We start from the raw sequence: 19,281 nt of genomic DNA, 5'->3' as shown, positions 1-19,281 counted from the left end.
GTGATGGTCCTTATTGAATTTGAATGCATAAGTTATTGTGTTTTTGTCAAATTTCAGAAAAATCTCTTGCAGGTGAACAGGGATCAGCAGGACAGAAACTTATCACCTAGCTCTTTCTTCTGCATCTGCTTGTCAAAACAGCATCTGCTTTGCATGTAGTAAAAATTGAGGCTCTGGTTATCCATTATCGTGGTGTTTAAGACCCCTTTCCTTTGACCTTTTATTGGCTTTCTGCAGCATTGTAGGGAGTAGATTGTATAAAGCCTGCCCCTGGAAAGCAGAGGCCATTAAAAGGTTTAAGACAAATTTGTTTGAAGACAAAGAGGGCATTGAGGAAAACTTGAGAGAGGGATTAAAGGGCTTTCGCAGTGCAACAGAGCCTTGTCTGTGCAAGACTCAGCCTGTCTCTGAGTTCCAGCAGGCTGCTGAGAAGCAGGCCAAGAAAAGACTCTCCAAGACCCTGTTGCCTTCATCTGAAGTCTGCCATCTGGACAGAGGATGGCTAGAGGGTTCCTGGAACATATAGAAAGGAATCTTGAGGGCTGAAAATAAATGCCAGTGGAGACAGGAAGTGTCTGAGACATAGAAAAAATGGAGGAGGGGAGCTGCTTAGCATTACTGTTTTGTAGGTCACAGTAGTAGTAGGGATGAGAGTCAGATGAGGAAAGCCTCTGTGCTGTACTTAAAGGTGCACAGCCTTTCCTTCGAGGCCTAAAAACTCCTCAATTACTGCTTATATGTATGAGGGGATTTTAGTTTAGGTACATAAGTACATCTGAATGATTTGGACTTCTTCCCTTCTAGGGAGGGGTACTTAAATTTGTAGCTTTTGGCACACTAGACTCCTGAGACAGAAAAGGTTTATAGGAAGATAGAAAGGTTACTAACGTTGCCCCAAGTTTTATCGTGAAGCTGCTATGTTTGAGCTAAGACAAAGATGTGTGTTGTGCATTGCTTCAGCATGGTGTTTGGTGGGCTCTCTCAGCAGTGAGGTTGGATGATGTCATGAACAGAATATACGCTTCCCTCAATGTTCTGATTTTTCTCATGTAGTAAAGTCAATGAACGGGGGTGTTTTATTCCCTCTGCGTGCTTTAATAAGTGTTATAATATTGGAGAGCAAAATTCTTCCACTTTGGGTTACAAAGATGGCAATGTCTTTGCACTCTGTTGGAATTGAAATGTCAGCTAATCACATCACACATCTTGTCCTGTAAAAGCCTTATACCTTTAGGGTGACCTTACAGTGCAAATTTGTGTTTGCATCACCTGTTGGACATTTTTAAGGATAACCAGTCAGATATTAATGATTTTTTTTTTTTTGCTTTATGTGCTGTCGTCTTTCCTGGAAGTGTTATGTTGAAATGAGGTAATTTACCTTTTTATCTCCAAGAATGTGGCCATGAAGCAGCTCGTTCCACTAGTAGGCTTTTCAGTGGATGCAACGAGTGATTCAGCACAAAACTTCAGAGCCATTTCTAGGGAAGATTAGACTCTATGCAAAACTGAGCTCTTTTCCTTCACTTACTGTCTTTGTGAGAAGAGAATATCCTCAAATCGGTACTGTGTATCTCCCCTCAAGGTGGTGGTAAATTTCTTATTATTGACCTTGGGAGTGGCGTGTATTCTAAGAGGCACCATACAGCAGCCTACTAGAAACTGAGTGGTAACAGAAAGTCTTTTCTATGAAAGAGAAAAGATTTCCACAGCAATTATTATATCAGCGACTTGCAGTGGCAGCTTTCTCAGTGAGATCACCGCAGATAGTTTATGTTTTGACTGAAGCTTAGTTTGGTAATGAGGGCATAGTAAGTAAGAGTATGGAAGTGTGGAATGAGGATCCTATCAATAAAATAACAGTAATTTCTGGGTTCCTCACTGTGCTTGTTCTGTAAATTAGCCTATTAGCCCAAAGTTTTAATAAAATTCCCTGGGTAGGATTGTGTAGCTAAGACAGCATACCTAACTGACAGAAATCCTAGTCTTGAATTGCTGAGTTATGTGTTGATCAGTAGCTCTGAGTCTGAAAAGCATATGAGTATTATAAACTTGTGCTTCTAATGGAGAAAGGAGATCTTTTCACAACAACAGCTTTATTGCTGAAAGGTTTCTTTTTGTTTTTATTTCCCTCTAAATGACTTGATATTATTATGTACAGTATTATCAGTCAGGACTCTAATTATTTCAGTGGCTTTGCCATAGTTACCATTTGGAGCTGTAATTAGTGGAAGTGAAGGTTAACTCTGCTCAGGTTAAATTGTTCTCCAGAAACAGTACATATTCAAACTCCATAGAGCGTATAGCTGCATAGCGCTGCAAAGTGAAATACCCGTTTACAGGTTTAAATGCATGTTTCTCTTGAGGAAGAAATAAATAGTGGATAACATGTTCTCTGTGCCAGCTCATTACCTTGGATGTGGTTGTTTTGCTAAAATAATTTTGAAGAGTTTTAGGGTTCAATAGCAGTAAGCTATTGAAAAGCTTTATTTATAGGTGAGTTTAAGGGGAGTGTCATATATTCTTTTCAAGATTTTTCCTGAATTTCATTAGTCTTGTCACAGAGCAGTAGCTTGCCAGAAAAGAACTTTAAGTTAATTTGGCAGTGTTTAAATGAGAGTCCTCATTGATTCTTTGCTGAAGGGAAAGTCTTTGTTTTCTTTTTTGTAGTAAATATCAGGATTTTAGATCACCGTCACTTCAGCAGCAGTTAGTTTAGAAATTTTGTAACATTTCTTGGACCATGGCGTTTGTAATTGGAGCACAGTGCAGTATGACAACATGGACAAGGCAAATCTTTCTCTGGATTAAGAGGAAAGAGCATAGAAGTAGTTTAGTATAATGCTGAGCCATGCTTGAAAAAAAGGCTTTGATCTCAAGAAACATGTTGAATTCATGGCAGTGGTTTTCACTTTTCTGTCATAAGAAGAAGTATGGAAAAGACCCTTTAAAATGAATCTTTATGCGGTGTCGGTACAGAAGGACAAGACAGTTTGAAGATATTATGACACTTTTAATTGTTTTAGTATTCTTCGCCAAAACTTACTGCAGTCACTTTTCCAGCTCTTGCAGTTGCATTTTCATGGAGTTTTTGTGAAATTTCTCGTGGAGTTTTTACAGAATTTTGTAAAGCAAATTCATGAGGAAAAAATATATACATATATACACACATACATATATATATAAATATAAAAACAAATGCATATGTTTTTCTTGTAACATATTGCTCTGTGCTGGACCCAGTATATAAGCTGTCTCTTTGTTGGCAGAGGTTCTCTGCAACAGTGAAACTGCTGATCAGTGACTACAGATGCAGGGAAGAATTTTTTTGTGTGTGTGATTTTTGCCAGAATATGTGCATTGGGAGTGGAAGAGAATGGAAAGTTGGCCTTTAAAGTAAGCTTGCTTTTAATGCGTGCATGAGGAGAACCCTGTAGTATGTGAACTTGAAATAATCTTCTCAATAATCAAATATGATCACCTGAGTTGACAATTGTCCAAGTGTTGCAGTGACATGAAAATCTGACCATGAATATAAAATGTTACTCTCTCTGAGATGGGGAGAGTGAAAGAGGCAGTGGCGTTAAAGAGTCAGGGGAAGGACTCTGGCCCTGGATTTATATTGTTTTGTAGGTGCTTTCATAATCATTCATTAGGTTATCTGCAACTTCAGAAGTAGAGATAAGACATCTTACTTGATTATCTGACTTTTTTTGGTGTATATTGTAATGTAAGTGCTGTGTATGAGGAGAATGAAATGCTGCCAAAAATTCTGACAACCTCTAACAAAGCTTTATAAAAACTGTTACATTTGAAAAAGGACAAAAACTGGCTAATGCTTTGGAAATGGTTCATACACACTTGAAGATCCTCAGTTTGTCACCAGTTAAAAAGAAGAAAGCTTTTCGTCACATAAACTTAATATGTGTAAGTTTTTAAAGCAAATGTACAATAATATCCCTTTTTAGCTTTCACTGCTCTGAGCTGAGCTTTATCTTATATTGCGGCAATGTGTTGAGGCTTTTTGTTTCCAAGGCAAGCAAATAATCCACTACTGTACATGGGAAGTGCAGTGGTATATTTTTATTTAATAATAATTACATTATAATATTTAACTATTTATCAGAATGCAAAAATAGGAATGGTTTTCTGCATGATGATCTAGACTGAGTTTTAAAAATCAGAAATGGGTTTTCAGCTGTTGGTGTGCCAGGTAATTTGTAAATAACGTTGGGTTAAAGAATGGTGCTCATGTGACAATGTGAATGTAAACAACTGTTCTGGGAACACGGCAATCGGTTCAAGATCTGTTCTGGTGACTCTGCAGGCCAGAATTTAATCAGAAGTGGAGAGTTTTGCTAACCTTTTTTAAAGATTTTTCTTAAGGAATTTGGTGTAGCTGGAAAAAGGAGATGAGGTTGCAGGTCAGAGTGTATGTAATTAAAGAAAGGCAGGTCAAAGCCGATGGAGTCATGTATGGTTAAGTTTGTTTCATGCTTCTTGCCCTCTCAGTTGTCAGACAGGCACCTGAAAAACTGAAAGATCTGGGGCTGGCTCGGGACCTTGAAGGGCAGATATGTAGGAGAGGACAATATGAAAGATTAAATAGAAGAATACAAGGGGTATGGGAGCAAATTACAGATAAGGAGAAAGTTGGACAGGAAAGGAGGGAATGCCAGCTGTCGGAGGCAGAAAGGTGTGCAGTTGTTAGAGCATCCCTTCCCCATCACCTGGAGCTGAACCCAGCAGGCCTCTGTGTCTAGCTTGATCGTCTGGACTAGCAGAGTAAATGCCATCGTAAAAGATGTTCACATGTCGTACCGAAACTGAGAGCAGTAGCGCTGCCAGCTCAGACAGAGGTCTGTCGTGGATCTACAAGTGTGTAATTTTCTTCACTTGCAGGATTTGAACTCTAATGGTTTCACAAGGTAGAAGTTACTTCAATGTGTTTAATAGGAAACAATGTATAAAATCTCTTCTTTTTTTGAGGGAAGAGAATAGTGTCGTGACTCAACTTTTCTTTAGAAATAAATCAATCCTGTTCTCTGCTAGTTGTGAAGTAACATTTTTGGTGTTGTTAGGTTTAAATGAGTTTGCTGGAAGTTTTTAACAGTGCTTTTGAGAGGGCTAAGCTGTCCAATTCACTTTAATAACATTTAAGTCTGAAACATAAGGGATGTCAATTTGTTTAATATCCAGCTGATACTAGTAGAAATACCTTCCTTGTAATGTGTTTACTTTCTGCGAATATGATTTATAATAATTATGTTTATTGCCTGTGATATTTGATGCAGCTAAAATCTTTACTTGTGTGCATAACTGAATATCATGTAGCATCTAGTTGAAATTTAGCCATGTTTGTACTGGATAGGGAATTGCAGAGAGTCGATCAGTGTTTCCCATCCCAAGTAAGCATTTTTGCACAGAGCTTTCTGACCCATCTGAATCAGAAACTGGGAAAGAACAACTTACTGGCTGACTGATTTCTCTTCTTTTGCACTTCTAAATGTTAATCTTATTAAGTAAATAATTTCCTTCCAAATCTTTCTTCAATTGATAATATTTGGCAGTAAGAATCTGCGCCTGCTTTGGGTGTGTGAATTTGGGACTTCTGTGAATTTTTTTACCCTGGTGTGAGAGGAACATACTGGAGTCCCATTATTCCATGAATCTGCAAGGGTAGTAATAGAAGAGATGAATGAATTTATTAGGATGTTGGGGAGGCTCATAATCAGGTTTGAAAGGAAATTCAGAGAGTAAGGGCTAGACTTTTTTTTTTTTTTGCCTTCAAATTAAAAATATTTTAGTCACTGAGCAAGTAGTTGTTGGATGTCTTAATACCTTGTTGAGCTCACTAACCTATATATGGCATGCAATGTCTCATATAAAATTTATACCCTTATTATCCAGATGTATTTCCTGATACCTCTTATTTTTAATTATTTGTTATTTATTTGACCAAAATTACAGCCCTTTTTTAATATTTAAAGAACTTCCCTTCCTTTGTTAATGGATCTGTATTATAAAAGGTTTTACTTGTGAAATAACAGCTTTCTATGTTGGAGTCTGCATCTTGCTTCATTATTAACAAAAATCTAGTTTAAACTTTCTTTTTAGCAGAAAAATTGCTTGCAGATTTTAGCAACTTAGTATGAGACTACCTAGCTAAACTAAAAAAATAAAAAGAAAAGAAGTGAACTGTATAGTAGAAAACTTAATACTTTTTTCTCCTGATTTCACAGGCTTCAGGGATTCGTCCATGTCTGATTTGGTGTAGTTAATTATAGCTAAAGTCTCTTTCTCAGAAATTTGTGTCACATTCTCCCTCTGTGGTACTTCCAGACTTCTCCTGGATTGTATCATTAGCTAAATTTTGCAGCAGGAACTTTTATACCGACCAAGACTTCTTGGGTGGGGCATTTTGGTAAGTCATACAGTTGTTTCCTGTTCTTGGACTGAAGGGGCAGTGCCTGCTCTAAATTACCTGCTTGCTGCTTTTGCCAAGAACATCAATCTGCTTGCACTATTTATTATGTTATTTTGTGAGCCTTCCTTTGAGATGGACAGAATTTCCGTGCCTGATCTGAATGAGGGTCTTCATGCATCTCCAGCCATTTGCCACAGTTTTGTAAGTAACTGTTGTCCACTTGGCTGGTCTTAATACCCATCTGCGTGAAGCAGAGCAACTTTTACCTCCAACTCAAAAATTTATTTTGCCGTAGTATCTTATGTTAACCCTGTGTAAGGAACTGTCTAACATAGAAGCCAGTTATTAGGTTCTGTCTAGCTGCTTCTGTTCTTAAAAATAAAAAGCCATTTAAAATTAGTTAAAAAAAAAATGCAACCAAGCACTGTGAAGTCTGATACCAAACTTTCATTACATTAACTCTTTTGGACAGCCCTTCCAAAGAGAGATCTGTTCACATTCATTCACTCCAAACCTACCCCTAGTAAACTGCCCAAAGTGGGGGATCAAAGCAGGCAGAGTGCCAAAGGCTTGTGTGTTCAGACTGTTTGGCACATGCTTAAAGCTTGTTCTTTACTATAGTAAGCTATGGGCAGATGTCCATTAAGAATGATTAGGCAAAATTTATCTAAAAGCCTTGTAAAAATGTTGGGTTTTCTTACTTGAGAAGTTTTGTGTGGGTGTGTATTTTTTTCTAAATTTATAAACCCTGGCTTTTGCCCTTGTCCGGTAGAGATTGCTTACCCACCCTTTTCCGTTTCCAGGCGGATTGCTTTTCTGTTATTTCAGTTCTGCAACTTTCTCCAACACTGTCCTGTTTTGCGTATTATGAAGTGCTTGCAATAACCCTTTCAGTGCTGGTGTCATCTTTGCCTTTTATCAGGACTGGCTGTTGTATTCAGTTAAAAAATCTCCTCTTAAAACTAAGTTAAAGACTTTTCAGGTGTTCTTTATGGCTTTCTGTTTGTATATCAGGCATGTGTGTTTTGGCTTACATTTGTATATTGACCATTGTAGTGTCCCCCCAAAAGGTGTTTTTCTTTTTTCTTTTTTTTTTTCAATACCAAACCAAATAGATGGAGAACTGAAACGGGGTTTCTTAACAGATTTGGCAAAGAAATATCCCTTCAGTTCTGAAGCTGAGGCAGCACTATCTTCACGCTCAGAATGAATTAGCAGAACTTAGGGAAAACACATTTGTTTCCAGGTATGTCTTATAGCCAAACTTTCTGTTCTCCATCTCCTCCTCTTAGAAGAGATGACTTACTTATTCATTCTCATCTAGCAACAATTGATATTGACCTGTAAGCTGCTTGTTTCTGTAGTATTAGTGTTTAAATTAAGACTGAATTAGCTGAAGTAGTTAAGTATATGTAAAATGAGCCTGATTCACCCAATTTGGAGCCCTGTTTGGTATATAAGCTAGTATGAAGTGTGTGTAAGTATATAATCAGACTGGACAAGTAGAATCAAATTTATTGTTTGTGAAAATTCAGTATTTCATTATTTATCCTAGGAGTTAACTTGGCCAGTCCTTTAGTGCAAATTATGATGCAAGACCACAGAAAACAAGGACAAGCAGTAGTTTAGTAGAAGTTTTTCAGAAGAAAGGAAGTAAGTTATTCTCTTGAATAGTGGGACATATGCCAGATTCAAATAAAATTTTTCAAAAACACTGGATGGAGTTGGTCAAGAATACATATATAAGATACATTACATGCTGTAGCAGTAACTTTAACATATGTGAAAAAGCTATGGCTCTGGAAAATAGGGTACATATGGGCACACTGTCTCCTCTCTTTCCTGACCAGATGTGGAGGATTGAGGTTGCTAGTGAGTGTTTCTTTTTAGATGTAGAAAGATGTTTCATTCATATGCAAAACTTCCTCCGGATGAATAATTAAGTCCTGAGCATACTATAATCCTTTCCAAGTAGTAGAGTGACTAGCTATTCTCTTCTGTTCCTGGCTTTTTATTTAACATGTACATTTCCTTATTAGATGGAGAATTTTTATTATAGTAATTGAAGCAGAGGTCTTTTAACACTGTTTTCAAAGTAGAAAGTGGCAGGGAGACAGATGAAAATGGTAAGTCACCCATACTAATTTCTTGTATCTAAAGAACTGTACTTAGAGCTACCTTCCAGATAAACTGGACCAAACGGTCCTGTTGAAATTCCTCTCAGAAGCAAAGTAGTAGTTGGATGAATGTTTAGCCTGGGAACAAATAAACCATGATAAAGTAGATAGATTCTACTTGGGGCAAGAAATAAGAGAAATGGACTGTAAGAATGCTTTACTCTTTGTAAGGGATCCTAAGGAGACATAAATATAGTTTCCCTCCTCCCATATGTTTTCACCACAGTAATGATGATTTAGCTTGTGAATGCTGTCTGGAATGTGTGTATCTAGAGAGAGGAAAGTATTTCTTTAGGTGCAGCTAATTGAAAATACAGCAGGAGACTAGCTTGTGTGTAGCATGTTGTCCCACCATAAATTGCCTACTCCAGAGAGTTTATTGTCAATATTTTTACGTTGACTAAAAATAAAAGTTTTTTGGGTTCTTTGCTAAGCAAATGCATTTCTCCAGAAAACCTTTCTGAAGCAGGAATTCATTGTTTCTGAAGCAGTTGTGTTGGCAAGTAGACTTTCACTGTGTTTTTGTGGTAAGTTCTTTTGTCCATGATAGCATTTAGGAATCCCAGCATCAATGCGGCTGGCTCTGAGTCTGATTGGACAGTTTATATTTAGTTGCTGGTTTCTTATAATAGCTTTCAGATGGAGATGTTAAAGAACACATACCCTTGTGCTGCTGTAATCCCTGACAGAGAATGGGGGAGTGAAAAAATAAAAAGCACTGATGTGTTTCAGCAGAGGTAGAGTTTGGAAAAAAACAGCAGCTGCTAGAAGCAATGGAATGCTGAAATTTATTTTTAAAAAATGAGGTAGTTAGTAAAAACAAAATGTTCATAAAATCAGTGGAAACATCACTTAAATTTTGCATCCAGAAAGGAGCTTAAAAAATAGCTGGGGAAAGGTCCATTTTTTTTTACTTAAAAAAATGTGAATCTTCAGTTTATGGTAAATGGTACTCAACTGCTATTAAATAAACTAATAGTCATCAGACACCAGCTCACGATCAACTACTGTGTCCTCTCTTGCTGGTGGAGTTCCAATGCAAATTAGTATGCATTCAAAAAAATACAATGTCAGATACACTTTAATTATAGTGTCAGATGCATCTTATGAGTGGGGAATTATTTGTGTCCATTAAAACTGGTTTACTTTGAGGCTGGGTTTAAGACTGCCTCTCAGAAGGTTTTCCCCAGAAATCTTTGCTTCCAAGAAGAAAAGTGACTTCAGGTTTTGGCTTGACCCACAGTTTACATTTAATTTAGAAATAAATTTAGAATTTAGTATACCTTTTAAATTCTTTATTACCTTTAATGTTTTTATTCTCTAAATTAAGCAAATAAATCATTTGAGTTTTCTTTGATAAGCTTCTCAGCACATGTCTCTGCTCCATCCAGCACTGGTAGGTAGTTGGCTGTAAGGACCCAACGTCTGGCTTTTCTGTGGCCATACTGAACCTTCACTCACTCCTGAGAGGCAGCAGGGCCTGCCCATAGCTGCTCAGAGAGTCGGTTCCTGGTGCCAGCCAACATGTAGGTGGGATCTTTGCAGAGCTGATGGTTGAGCAGAACATGAAGTGCAATTCCTTCTCATGATGAATCATAAAAGCAGAGTGCTGCTACTGCTGTATTGTACCTCTTTGCAGTCTTGGACAGCATAACTTTTTTTTTCCCCCTAGGAAAAATCTAAAGCATGCGGTAGTCTGGTTCTACTTCAGCTAGTTTGTCTCATGTGTTTGCCTAGCACAATCTTCATTCTTTATTCCAGCTAGTAAAGGGAGGAAATCACAGAAAAGTAGAGCTGAAAAAGACCTATAGAGGTCACCTAGTCAATCCCCAGCCCCAGAGCAAGATCATCTCAAAGGCCTACAATAATGGAGACTCAATAATATATTCCTGTGTCACTGTACTCAGTAAAAAAAAGAAATTCTAATACTAACCTCTTTTGGTTTTTGCTTAATTCAAGTCCATTACTTTATAATGGATAGAGCAGGGGCATGAAGAACATTATTTCCTTTCTCTTTACAGCAGTGTTTTACATTCTTGAAGCCTGTTATATTGTCTTCCTCCCTCAGTTTTCTCATCTTTGAGGTAGATAATCATACTTATGGGTGCCCCCTGGACTCCAGCGAACTCTACATGTGTCTTGAACCAGGGTGCCCAGAGCTGGATACTGTACTCTCCATGAGGCCGGATGGATGCTGAGAAGAATTACTTTTATCTTGCGGGCTCAGGATGTTCATACAGCTCAGTCTCATTGCCTTTTTTATCAACAGTTTGACATTGTTGATTTCTTCAGCTTGTAATCCATTGTAACTTCTTTCTCTTTTCTTTTCTCTTTTCTTTTCTCTTTTCTTTTCTCTTTTCTTTTCTCTTTTCTTTTCTCTTTTCTTTTCTCTTTTCTTTTCTCTTTTCTTTTCTCTTTTCTTTTCTCTTTTCTTTTCTCTTTTCTTTTCTCTTTTCTTTTCTCTTTTCTCTTTTCTTTTCTCTTTTCTTTTCTCTTTTCTCTTTTCTTTTCTCTTTTCTTTTCTCTTTTCTTTTCTCTTTTCTTTTCTCTTTTCTTTTCTCTTTTCTTTTCTTTCAACATTTGTGATCTAATCAATCCCTAGATTACTCCTGCCCCTATAATCTCCAGCACGTAGTAGAAAATTAAGCAAGTCTCCTTATTTGTAGGCTGCCTTTTTTTTTTTTTTTTAAACTTTTTAAATTTTCAGATAACAAATCTTAGAGAGACTGCAAGGACAACGCAAAGACAGGATCAGGATGAGAATTCAGAGTCTGACAAACACTGTCTTCAGTTATTCAGGTCATTAAAATAAGTGTACCCAGGCCAGCGTTCTGTGGGACCCTACCCATTGCTTCCCTCCGTTTAGGCAGTAAATAATGAATTAATCCTTGTCTGTGGCTAGCAAACAGTTCTCCCACTATCTTAGGGTTTTTTTCATCTAGGCCACAAGTGACATTCATTTTTTAAAATGTTTTCAAGTGACTTCTTTTACTTCAGTCTCTATGTGTTGATTTTCTCACAGTCAGTAAATGATCAATAATTACGTGGAGACATTTTCACTTTGTACAAGAGATTCATCCCTCTGCTCCAGAAGTTAAGCTGTGCAGCTGTTTAGTTGACAGCTGTCAGGGAATGGTAGGTTGAACAGGAAAGGAAGCAAAAAAGCCTAATCAGACAGTGTGATCGTGTGATTTATGCAGGGCAGCCTGCCCAGGACAGGACTGCTAGAGGATATTCTTCTCCGCAGTTTTCAAGTGTGACTTTAGAGCTGCCTATTTTTAACTTTCTTTCTACAAAGAAAATAAATCTTTTAACTGCTATTTAATTGTATGTCCCTTTCCACATTTCTTGTTTTCAACTTGATATTAAAAAAAACCCACACCTCTGGATATTTGTTATTTAGGGCTGCTTTTTTATTTGCCTTGTACTCTGAGGACAGTGATGAGTACTTGAGTGATAGTCACAGCAGGGCTCAAGAGAAAGAGGAAATATATCTGAAGCTGCTTGCAGACTAGTTGGAAGAAGAGAAGCCTACCAATAAACTACAATTTTCTACAAGGTTTGTTCTTGCAAATGCGGGGTGTGGTTAAGCTATTTTATAATCCCCCTTCCTCCCTTATTTTTTGCTGCTTTTTCTTGGTGGTTCCTAAAGTCTTGTAGGAGGTGGATTGGGAATATTTTACACCTCCAGACTCTTGTTTGGCTGCAGACAGTTTCCTCTGGGCTTCCTGCTAATTGGCTCTAGTGGCGGTTTCTCATTGTTCCTTGCTGATGACTCAGAGAAACAGGAAAGAGATCCCCTGATTAACAAAAAGCACAACCACCGAACAGGTGCCTCTGTTCTGCTTAGGCAGAGGACAAACCTCCCCATTCTGGATCTTTTCCTGAGATTCTTATCTGCAAGTATGAGGCTCAAGAGGAATGGTTCATACACACTGAACGGGTAAGAAACAGACTGCAGCGTCTTTTGAATCTTCATCATTAAAACTGCATGAAAACTGTAGCCTTTATTTTTCTTTCTAGTGCAGGGTTATGTGAAATAACAATCAAGTGTTTTGTCTTTGAAGTAGTGGAGGGTCACACTATATAACATACACAGCTTCTTTAGCTTGCTTGCTTTAGCATTTTGTTAGCTTTGTTTTTAAAGCATGTGTATTTGTAAGTGAGGTGGGGGGAGGGTTAGAGCTGCCTGTGCGTTGAAATGAGTTGGATCTGGTCTAACGGTGGAAGAAATTCCTGCTCAGTAACAACACCTAAGCATTAGAATCGTGTGATTCCAGAAGAGATGTCTTGGCGTAATTATTCTCCTGGGTGCTTATGCGTGTGCCCCATGCTTTTGATAAAAACAAGGGCTCAGGTCATTAAAAGTGATGCTCCCTCTATAGAGAAGAAGGATGACTTGAAAATTAGACAGTCTCAAAAATTAACTAATTTCAAGTACTAAAAGTTGCTCTAAGTTATCTTACTAGTTTTGTGGTTCTAAAAATCCTGATTTTCTCTCTGGTTGCTGTAAAATCCTCTCAGTAACAGAGGACATACAGTTACTCTAAAGAACTGAAATAGTTTTTCTTTGTTTAAGGACCCTTAACTTTTTTGTAGTAAATTAAAAATAGAGAATTTTCAAGTGAAAGTATTTTTCTGTGATTGCATTTGATTTGACTAGTGCACATGCGTTGTGTGTCTTCAGATGAAATAGGTTTTATTTCTTGGCACGCTATACCCGATCTGAGGAGGATTTCTATTTCTTACATATAGCTATGTCAACTGCTTAGCCGTACCTGGCTGGTGACTTGACCAACGGAGAAAGTCTTGCAGTATCATTTTATTTTGTTGCTGCTTTTAACCTACTATAGTGAGTAAGCATTTTGATAAGTACTTCATGGTGCAATCGGCTTAGTGCTTCATCCCTGAAAAGCCCAGTTACATGCCAGAGTACAGCTGGGGACTAGCACAAAACTGCCTAGTTGCTTTAAGCTGGTGGCCCATTGCACAGCTGGTCACGATTGGCAGTGTCTGCACAAGGGAAGGATATAGTGTTGCAAGCAGATCAGATGGGAAGTGTTTTGGCAGTGGTGTTCAGCTAGTCTGCACTGGTTTTGCCTACACTGGCTTGCACACGCCCAGTTACAAAGGTCCTTTACTTTGCTGGCATATATTTAAATTTGATTTTTTATAAAATATGACCACAGATTAGGTTTTTAATAGCAAGATAGTTGCATGCTAACATCTTTCTAAGTTATGTTTAACCTTCTTATGCCTGCCATAAAAATTCCATTATCTGACTCTAAACAAAACCAAACATAATTGAAAGTTACTATCTTACAGTATAAGTATACATGTATACAGTATACATGTATACAGTAAGATGAGTTTGTCACTCAATGGAATTGAGTTTGCAGTAGATAGAAGTTAAGAATATAGTAGCATTAATTTTGTTTTTTGGCTGAGTGTTTGATGATTTGAGAGTTTAGCTTAATTTAGAGAGTCAAAAATGGTGAACGAAATACAAAATACAATGCATACTACTTATGTTGATGGAATTTTTTAGTTTTCAATTACATATGGGAAGAACAATCTATTTAATTGATTTGAGGTTTATTAAAAATGAATGCATATGCGGTATAGAACTTAAGGGAAATAAATTGTGCAAGATTATTCTGTGTATCTATTTTGCCTTGTTCTAACTTGCAAGATGCTGCATAATCATTTTAAGGAATTTCACTTCTTGTGGCCCAGTGAATACCTGGTATTACATTTTATCGCAGTCATTTCACTTGAAGTGTTGTGTTACAGTGAGTAAAACCAGTGGCACTCAAATGCTTGCATCTAAAAGGAGCTTCAACATTGAATTTGTGGGTTTCTCCAATATTATCTGATTCTAACATGCTGATGTGCTTTGCTCTATTAAACAGCAGATGCTGAGGAGTGAATTTGTCTAATTAAATAAATTCCTTTTATGTTTATCTCTTGCCTGGATGTTTTAATAACGCAAGGTAATGGAAAAAGAGCTTGAAATGTATTCCTGTTCATCTTAAACTTTAGGCTTGTCAGCAGAAAGGCTTGTTTTGACCTTTCGGGTTTTTTGTTTGGGACACCACGTTCCACTTGGCAGGTGGAGTGGCATCCTGTCGCGTAGGTCACTTTAGGAGAGGAGAGCTCAGTGTTTTGGAACGTTGTACGACAAACACAAACTGTTGCTGAAGCAAGTATCTGCAAATGGCAGGAATATAGTTACAGCGGGATTACTGTTTACAATATAGTACATGAAAACCATTAGCTTCTGTTACTAAGGAGAAAAAAAAAAAGTGGGTAGGTTGTACAGCCAAATGTGAGTACCTCAAAGTAATCAGCATGTTCAGAGATGCAGCCACCGAATGTGGAGATAAACGTGCCACATATGTTCTGAGTCAGGCAAGGTGGCACTAGACCAGATGTGTTTTCAAATGTTAAAACATGGATGTTGTGTATCAAGAACAATAGGAATTATTTTTTTACATTGAAAGGCAGCTTCTCTGGGACCTTCCTTCTTTATCCTGCCTTCTTTTTTTTAACTGTAGTTATTGAACTTTGTGTAAGTATTCATAGTAGAGTGTGTAGGTTAGCATTTGTGAGGGAGGGCAGGAACCTCTGTTTAAAACCTCAATTTTTAAAAGAAAAATGCAGCTTCTTTTTTCTCTTTACATACTGTATCTGGATGTACTTAAAGGATCAAAAACTATGTTGAATCAAAACAGTTCATAGCCTAATTCAGGAGAGTTTGAATGAAATAAGCAGGTGTCGACTTACAGGGAGATGTCAATGTCATCATGACTGACCATTGCATCGTCACTGGGATTCTTCCTCTTTTGTTGGAAACATTCTCTGTTGGCCTAAATTTCTAAAGTTCATATCTTTGCTCTCGTCTTTTGTAGAGAAGAACAGCCGTTTATGTGCTTTTTAGAAAACCAGGCAAAAATATTAGTTATGTTTGCATGTGTCATTTTGTTCTTAAAAACTAAATAAACTGTTCCTAACTCATTAGTTAGATGCATTTGTCACAGAGATTGGTTTTTGAAGCTCTCAGTGTTGTTTTTAATTTAGGAAAGTAAACAAATTATTTTTAAAATCTGCTTTGTATTTGCCAGTAATCTTGAGAAGGATTTTTCTTGTGCATGTAATAACCAGGGATTTATTTTTTCTGTATGTGATGGAATTAGTGATTCTACAGCAATTTAAAAAGTTATCATTTTCACTGATAATCCCCCAGAACTCTCTACAAGCACACCAAAATGTGTTCTTTCGCTTAACCTAAATTAAACCACAGGGATAGAGTAAAATTAGCAATTTTTAGAAGTAGAGAGGGAAAACCAATTTTAAATAAAATTCTGAGTAACATTCAATCCTAACCTGTACAAAATGCTTCCTTTTTTTTTTTTTTGAAATATGTCATAATATATTGAGCAAAAAATATCTTATTTTGAAAATATACTTTCTGCTGATGTTACTTCTTCCTGTTTGGCTTTACTTAGGAAGTGCATTGAAATGCCCTGCTCCTGATACCTGGGTAATTTTAATTTTTGATCAGGCCTTTCCCACAACTACTCCTACTCTATACTCTTCTTACATTCTGTTTCCATAAAAGCATTTGTTCTTCCCACTGTTTTGCATCTAACTTACTATAGTTTTTACATGCTAATTGCTTATGTCAAATTGAAGCCAGTTCTGCAGCTGTTTTACCTTGATTTGAAAGAGACAAGGTTTATAAATAGTTCATGTTTTGTTTTACTATATCAAATGTGACCAGATTTAAGTTATAATCAGTTTTTTTCTTTAGTTGCTGGGAGATGTGATGCTGATATCTTGGGTGAAGCAACCAAAAAGAGTGATAGAAGAAGTCCAATCTCTGAGATAAAGGGGTTATGCGAAGACCCTTGCATCTTTTGTGCAAAGATACTTTTCCTTTTAATACTTCCTCCTTTGACATTACAAAGTATTGCCCAAGAATGAAATATGACTCTTGCTTTTAATGCTGCTTCTAAAGAAAGAACTGCAATAGGAGTCATCACAATAATTAGGTTTTTCTTTGCGTATGGTTTGGTCAGCTACTGATTGTACTTAGTGAACTCGCAAAGGAGAGGAAGACCGCAAGGGGAAATAAGATACTGGAAAGTATTTTCAAATCTAATACCAGTTAAAAGCTCCCCCTATCCTGACCTGCTCTCATATTCCGTTTTACCCCGGTTGACAGTAGTGTTAGAATTGCACACATATAAATTGGAAACTTATATGTAGTCTGGAGTTTTACTTATAAACTGAATGATACATATATTTTTGTTGAGCTGGTCTCGCTGATCATGGGCATGTTTACTTTGCTTTTTAAAGAGGTAATGGTTATGCATCTTTGTGGAGGCAAAAAGGTCTAGTGCTGAGATTTGTCAGAGGACACTAAGTGAGGAGAGCAACCTCATCTTGCTGAGACTGAAGTAGAAATCTTGCTGCCAGCATCTCTTTGACAACGTCATTAAGTCAGCTTTGCTGTTATGTGCTAACCTGCAGTGTGCTGATTATATTTCTTTGCATTGCATAATTTCTTTTTACTGACAATCCTTTCTGAAGGTCATCTTAACTTGGATGATGTCCCTCTATTTGCTTGGTGCTGTGTTTATTGGCAGTGTGAAATGCACCAGGGCTGTAATTGTTTTAGTATAATTCTTCTCTTTGCCAATGCTATTTTTTAAATCTTCTCTCTTGTCGCTTTAGCACTTGGATTTACAGATAGTCAGCATAAGTCTTTGCACACTGGTGAGGTGTCAAATAACAAATATTGTTTATTATATGTCTTCTTCCACTGTCTTGTTGTCCTACTGACTTAGTTTAAGGAAGAGTGTAAATCCAAGCATGCATTTTAAAAGATACAACCTCAAGCTACCCAAAAGAAATATGCAGCTTGAACTTTGGTGGTGTGATCTTAGTTTCCCATGTCTTTCTAAATCATTATATGTGAGCCTACACATTCTTAGCCCCTTTATAGTGGTGCAGACAGAACTGTGGCTGTGCTGTTTTGCTTTCACAGTGGCGATGCCCAGAGTAGGAAAGCTTTTCTGGAGAGTTAGAGATTGTTCAACTGCAGAAATGAAGAGTTCCTTTGGGCACCTGGCAACTTAGTTACCTTGCTTCAAGTATCATTAGATATATTGGCAAACGCTCTACTTAGTACAATTGCTCCTGAATTTTTGGGATTTCTGATGGCACTGATCTGTGAGCCACGTGACGCCTCGTTACTCTCTTCTGATTGGCATAGCTATTTTGACAAAGCTTTGCAGTGTACAGTTGGCCTATGATATTTTCTAAATCAGAGTGCAGGTTTAGAACTCACAACTGTCTGAAGAGACCTGTTAAGACTGTAAGCTGTGATCTCTGCAGCTCATAAGTCGCTGTCATCCCAAAGCCGTGTCATGATCATGGAAACTGAACAGCATGTAAAATAGGTTATTCATTGAAACCAATATGTGGCACAAAATACTTTTTTTTTAATGTTAATAAAATAATTTTAGCTTCCTTCCATTCCCCTATCCGATTCTGCACTGCTGAATAAATGCCATGTGGCATGTTTTCCTGCACCATTTTAGGTGCAAAAGGAGGATAGCTAGATTGTGCATTCAGAAGTCAGGCAGGGATTTTCAAGAGAGCTTGAAAATGCACTGTTCGCAGGCAGCTTCTCAGATAGCAGCCGTGCTGCTGAGGAGAATTGTCTCAACTTTCTTGAAAAGTTCTCCTTGTTCAGCCTGTGATATCGATGGCTCAACTGAGAATTCGGATAGCTGAGATCTCCCTTCTCCTGCCCAGTGCTCCTCCGGGGACTTTCTGAAAATGCTATGCGTGGAGATCATGTTTTGCTACGTTCATCTGGGACGTATGTGTATATGAAGGTGATTTTCACATAATTGTCAACAGCTTTGATGGCAAGTCCGTCAGGAGCACCTGATTCTCTTTATGTGCAGTTCTCCTGTGTGGTGTGCAGCCAGGTTGTTATGTCTACCTATCTTAATAATGCTACTTTTTTTCCCCAGAAAAATTTAACCTTCTAAAAGTGAGGATAATTCAGTAAAAATCTTCTAATGTTTTTTACAGAAGTTACATTTTATGCTGTAATGCCTTGTTTCTCATAAACTGGTATCACAACTTGAAATAACAATTTTTTCCAAAATAGGGATTTCTGAAAAATTTCTTATTCTCCATTTCTCTCACAAATAGATAGAAAGTAGAGAGAATTGGATTTATATAATCAAAGGCAGAAGTAACTCATGCCTTGAAACAAATTTGAGTTGAACAAGGAAGAAATATTTAGGAATATCTTATGATTAATGGGTGTTCAGCTGACTCTGATAAAATATTGTTGGCTCCAAAATCCGTTTCCTTTGCTCCAAGCCACTGATTTTAACTAATGACTCTTGATTTTGAGCCAAGCTCTGAAATTGAAAAAAGTATATATTTTCCTCATACGCTTCCCTCTTATACTGACACAAAACAAAGGAGAAAAAGTAATATGTTCATTTTGTTGAAAAATGTAGAAATAAGAGCTTCTGCTCCAGAAGGCTTTTTTAAAGTATGGTTTCAACTGCAAGAAAAAATAGTATTAAAGGATGTGACAAGCAGCTCATGAAAGCCTGTTAAAATACCTCATCTGGCAGGCAGAAATAG

The 19,281-nt window shown here is 37.3% G+C and overlaps 1 protein-coding gene across 2 annotated transcripts in view; it reads left to right on the top strand.

The window, feature by feature from the left end:
- The window catches only part of MOB2 (MOB kinase activator 2), a 118,871-nt gene that overhangs the window by 44,518 nt on the left and 55,072 nt on the right, over positions 1-19,281 (top strand). Inside the window, exon 1 of one of the 2 annotated variants that reach the window (XM_013957919.1) lies at positions 12,492-12,544. The exons of the other annotated variant lie outside the window; for it this stretch is intronic. Coding sequence (XP_013813373.1) covers positions 12,507-12,544 — 38 coding nt within the window. The 5' untranslated portion in view covers positions 12,492-12,506. Of the gene's footprint in view, positions 1-12,491; positions 12,545-19,281 lie in introns of those variants that run through there. 2 annotated transcript variants of the gene reach the window in all.

Source organism: Apteryx mantelli, chromosome 4 (assembly GCF_036417845.1).
Source record: "Apteryx mantelli isolate bAptMan1 chromosome 4, bAptMan1.hap1, whole genome shotgun sequence".
NCBI classification, from domain to species: domain Eukaryota; kingdom Metazoa; phylum Chordata; class Aves; order Apterygiformes; family Apterygidae; genus Apteryx; species Apteryx mantelli.
This window is presented reverse-complemented; position numbering and strand designations above follow the sequence as displayed.